At 35.2% G+C, this 5,000-nt stretch overlaps 1 protein-coding gene across 1 annotated transcript in view; it reads left to right on the top strand.

Moving 5' to 3' along the window:
- Nucleotides 1–5,000, top strand: part of LOC144963343 (uncharacterized) — a 90,929-nt gene that overhangs the window by 59,922 nt on the left and 26,007 nt on the right. The window contains exon 3 of the mRNA XM_078897288.1: nt 1,484–1,571. Within this exon, the coding sequence (XP_078753414.1) occupies nt 1,484–1,571 (88 nt within the window). The remainder of the gene's footprint in view (nt 1–1,483; nt 1,572–5,000) is intronic.

The raw sequence follows: 5,000 nt of genomic DNA, 5'->3' as shown, positions 1-5,000 counted from the left end.
TATATATATATATATATATATATATATATATAATATATATATATAGCTATATATAGCTATTTTTTAACAGGATGATATACGGACATTTTCTAAATTAAGGGTTATTGTTATCACTCGTAGAATCAAATGATCATTAAGAACTTCTGCTAGGACATAATGATCGATCATTAATTTATTGGCGCCTGTTTGGATGAGTTGGCAGATTGGCTTTGACCCGCAAAAGTAACATATTAAGTATTCTTTTAGATTTAGCGGTATACCTTCAGCTTAGCAAAACACAGATTTCAATAAATTATGGAATAAAGCAATCTGAGTGAACCCAGGACCTTCCGATCCGAAAGCGAGTTTCATACCACAAGACCACATAGCCGTTCTGACTAAAATTCTAAATACATTGTTTTTCCCAGAGTGGGGAAGTTAAAATCACTCCCAATGACTAAGCGTGGCTCAGCGGTACGGTCTTGCTTTGTATCCAAAAGGTACCGAGTTTGACTTACCCGCCTCAATTGGATTCAATGGCGGCCATCTTGGTTCTAAACAAAGAAAATCATTACTTTTTATTCTTCATGCTGGCTAGAACTTTTCATATGCCTTGTGATCAGAATGTGTAAAAGTCAAAACATGATCAAATTTATGTTGTTTTTTTTTCCCTCTGGATACACTTTTATGCTCGCCGGAGAAATATTTCATACGGGCGTCCGCCATTGTTCCGATAGTTTAGAGCCAGTGTTACTAAGTTACCATGCGTCATAAGGAAGGAAGTGACGTTACTACTGTTGAAGAGTATTGTAGTGTAGCCTTGAGCAAGTCACCTTGTCCTAGCTCACTTTTACGGCCCTGCATTTTGCGGCTGACGCCCGGGTTATTTACCAGTCCTCCCTTGGAATAAATAGACCCTAAATACAATACATTTCCCCTTGGGGATGAATAAAGGGAATTTTATTTTACCATAGTGTTTTGATGCACCTCCGTTGGTGGTGTATATTAACGGATCGTTTTTATGCACCTCCGTTGACGGTGTATCTTAACGGATCATTTTTATGCACATTACGCATGCGCATTCCACGCGATTCATCAGCGACGCTGTGTTTCTGTATTTGGACATGGCAATAGGTATATTGTGACATCTGTACGCTTTTGTTTATAAAATAAAAAAAATCTAAAAAATCGAAATTTAAAACTAGAAAATATAGAAATTGCATTGAAGGTAAAATAATGTTCTAGAAAGACCATATTAAATGTTATGAACAGTCAGGTGGCTCCGTAGCGCAGTGGACAAGCTGTCCACAAACTCGGTACCTTTTCAAGGTTACACCTCCAACGGAGGTGCATAAAAACAGTGCGTTTTTATACACCGGTGCATTTAAAACGATGCGTTTTTATACACATCCAACGCAGGTGCATAAAACTTATTTTAGTGATCTATTTTATGTTTTTGATGCGATACTCTTCAGTGTATCCCAATGTGTCTTGTCTTCCCCAGTTCCTCACCAGGCCTATCTCCATCCAGACAAACCGTCCGACTCCTGTAACAGTTCCGGTAAAAAGTCCAAGAAACGACGGAGGCATCGGTAAGAACGTGAATCATGAATTTGTGACCCTTCGTCTCAAAACGGTATTATGTTGGGATGATTCAGACCTCAGAAAGTGAATTTAGAGACAGAATGATGAGAAATTGGACCATAGAAGTTTCTGCAAAGCAAAATACAGTATTTATACTCCAGCATGACGTAGAAGAAATTAAACCCAAGTTTGATATCTGTGGCTATGAATTCAATTTCCCTAACCGAGTGCATCCCAACATAATACCGCTTTGACACGGCGGGTCACATTTATGCTCAATTTAATTACTTATCTCAGACATGCCTAGTACAACGAAAATTTCGTAGTTAACAACCAATGTTTGGGTCCTAATGAACAATTATATCACGATGTTTAATTCAACAGACTTCTTTAAAACGAAGTTTTGTTGCCAGAGCTAGTATAGAAAGGAGTTGAAAGCATTATTGTAATGTATTTCAACACAAATTGGTCATTTAAAAAAAGTATTTATAAAATAAAGAAATTGAGCTTTTATATAGCGCAATATATCCACTAAAGGTTCTCAAAGCGCTTTACAAGGGGTCTCTAGTCAACAACAACACTTAACATGTCGGAAGGGACATGACGTTTGTTAGGCGATATTACAAATTTTTCGGACAGATAAAACGCTGTTAACGGCCAGGTACTCATTTTACACCTGAGTACGGTGAGATAATGTGAGTAAAGAGCCTTTTCCAAGGACTCGACTATGCGCCGAGCGCGAGGCTCGAACCCAGGACCTTCCGATCCAAAAGCGAGTGTCATACCACTAGACCACATAGCCGCACATACCAGAGCTACAGTGGAGATTATCGTTTTCAAAGCTATTGTGAGTTGGGATTTGATGGGGAAGTTGAACGATAATATTTTCTAAATTTTACCTGCTATAATAAGTACAGTAGTCGCCACCAAATGCCCGTTTCTTGAGAACAACAGAAATGTCAGAATTTTAGACGACTGCGTTTAATTTCGTTGCTTACTTCCATCATTGGCAAAGCATTAAAATGTAGTGGAGAGTTATCTTTTATCAAAGCTATTATTATTATTAATAATAATAATGATAATAATAATAATAATATAATAATAATAATAATAATAATAATAATAATGATAATAATAATAATAATAATAATAATAATAATAATAATAATAATAATAATAATAATAATGATGATGATGATGATAATGATAATAATAATAATAATAATAATAATAATAATAATAATAATAATAATAAAATAATAATAATAATAATAATAATAATAATAATAATAATAATAATTATAAAAAGAGCTTTTATATAGAGCAATATCCACTAAATGTGCTCAAAGTGCTTTACAAGGGGTCCCTGGTCAACAGCAACATTTAACAATATGTAAGACTGGACATGGCGCTTGTTAAGCGACATTACATTTTTTGGGACAAAGACAACGCTGTTGTTGGGCAGGTACTCATTTTACACATGAGTACGGTGAGATAATGTGAGTAAAGAGTCTTTTCCAAGGACTCAACTATGCGCCGAGCGAGACTCAAACCCAGGACCTTCCGATCCGAAAGCGAGTTTCATACCACTAGACCACATAGCCGCACAATAATAATTGAAAGTTAATACAACATAAACAATGGTCTTCACACTAAGATTCATTAAAACAAATGTAAACAACCCAATTCTAAGAAATTAATACAGGTGATAAAAGGTACACAATATCTAAATGTTTGATATCCTCTGATCTGATAAACAAGAATCGATAATTTTCTACCGGAATCTCCAAGATGTTGAAAATCAAAACCAAGTCAATTTGACCTGACCTTTGACATTTGAGTGCGGGGTTAATAAATAATATACTGTTACATGAAAATGATTGGCTATATTTACAGTTGTGTTAATTGGGACTTGATACAACAGGAAGCAAGAACGGTCTTTAAACTAAGCCTCATAAACACAAGAGTAAACAATCTAATTTCAAGATTTTGATAAAGGGGATTAAGGGTTACGTATCCACAGCTGCCTAGTGCGGCTATGTGGTCGAGTGGTATGGTACTCGCTTTCTGATCGGAAGGTCCCGGGTTCGAGCCTCGCTCGGCGCATAGTTGAGTCCTTGGAGAAGGCTCTTTACTCACATACTGAAATCAATTTGTGTGTATTTTTAATAGATTGCGAATCACCATGCATCCCGTAATGCATAAACCAGGATACGCTCCTGTTCTTTTTTATCACCCCCCCCAGGGACTCCACTCCGCCCACATCGTCATCTCATCGTTACGTCGCCTGACGGTGACCGATTTTTGCTGTCTGGCCTCTCTAGTACTAGGTCGGGCTAATTCAAATGAGCCCACCTTATTAACCAGTGAAAACTAAATAGAGATTTTGGCAAACGAACTTTTTCTTATTTATTGCCTTACTTGTGCTGGTACCATTGATGTAATGACTTTGGGAAGGTTCCAGTATTGAATTACATTTATTAATTTACTAATTTTATATCAATTTCGTATTAATTTGTGTTGTTTTTATATATTTGTTTATCCATTTAAACTTTTCTTTTTTTCTCGTTTTTTTAGTGCTTCTCAAAACTCATTTATTTAATTGTTTTTTTTTTTTTTTGTTTTGTTGTTGTTGTTTTTTTTGTTTTTTTTTTGGGTTTTTTTGTTTGTTTTCTAACAAATTAATTTGTTAGTTCTTTTTTTTTAATTCTTAAAGTAATTACCGCTGTATTTTTATTGCCAGACAAAATAATTTTGCAAAACAATGTAATTTTCTATTGTATTCCGTCTAATAAAAACAAAACACTTTTATTCAAAAGTCACGACTAAATAAATATATAAAATACAGCCACCATTTTGGTTTTCTCAACAATTGAATTAGTATACGAGAAATACTCTTCTGAGAAAAGAGAGAGTTGAATTCTAACTAAGTTATAGAGGAAATACGGAAGGGTGGGCATATTCCGTACTTGCCCGTCCTGAAGCTAATACATACATAAGATAGTTCGCGATGAAGAGGAGGGAAGCTCGGGGTTGGTTGGGTGAGGAGTAAAGATAACACGGTCGTTATTGTTATAGTCTAACGAATGCATGAGGAGAAATTGGTAACATTATTTTGTCTTAATTGTATTGTATGAAGTATTGGCGAAAGCCTAAGATTAAATAAACTGTGTTTTTGTTGGTCTTCTTTTGACTATGGAACTGATACTGGTACTTGTCATAGCAGACCTGCCTACTTGAAATAGGAAAATAAAAATCGTAGTTTTCAGGGCTAATAAAATCGTAGATATTTTAACTACCCCTTTAAAAAAATGACCGGAATTTCGTCTGTTTTGATAGATATCAAATTTTTAGAAACGAGAAAAAATGATTGGAAACGTAATAATGATGGTGATTGTTGTAGTGATAGTGGTAGCGGTGGTGGTAGTAGTAAGATG

Source organism: Berghia stephanieae, chromosome 1 (genome assembly GCF_034508935.2).
Source record: "Berghia stephanieae isolate SIO BIC M18660-M18661 chromosome 1, UCSD_Bste_1.3, whole genome shotgun sequence".
Classification (NCBI taxonomy): domain Eukaryota; kingdom Metazoa; phylum Mollusca; class Gastropoda; order Nudibranchia; family Aeolidiidae; genus Berghia; species Berghia stephanieae.
This window is presented reverse-complemented; position numbering and strand designations above follow the sequence as displayed.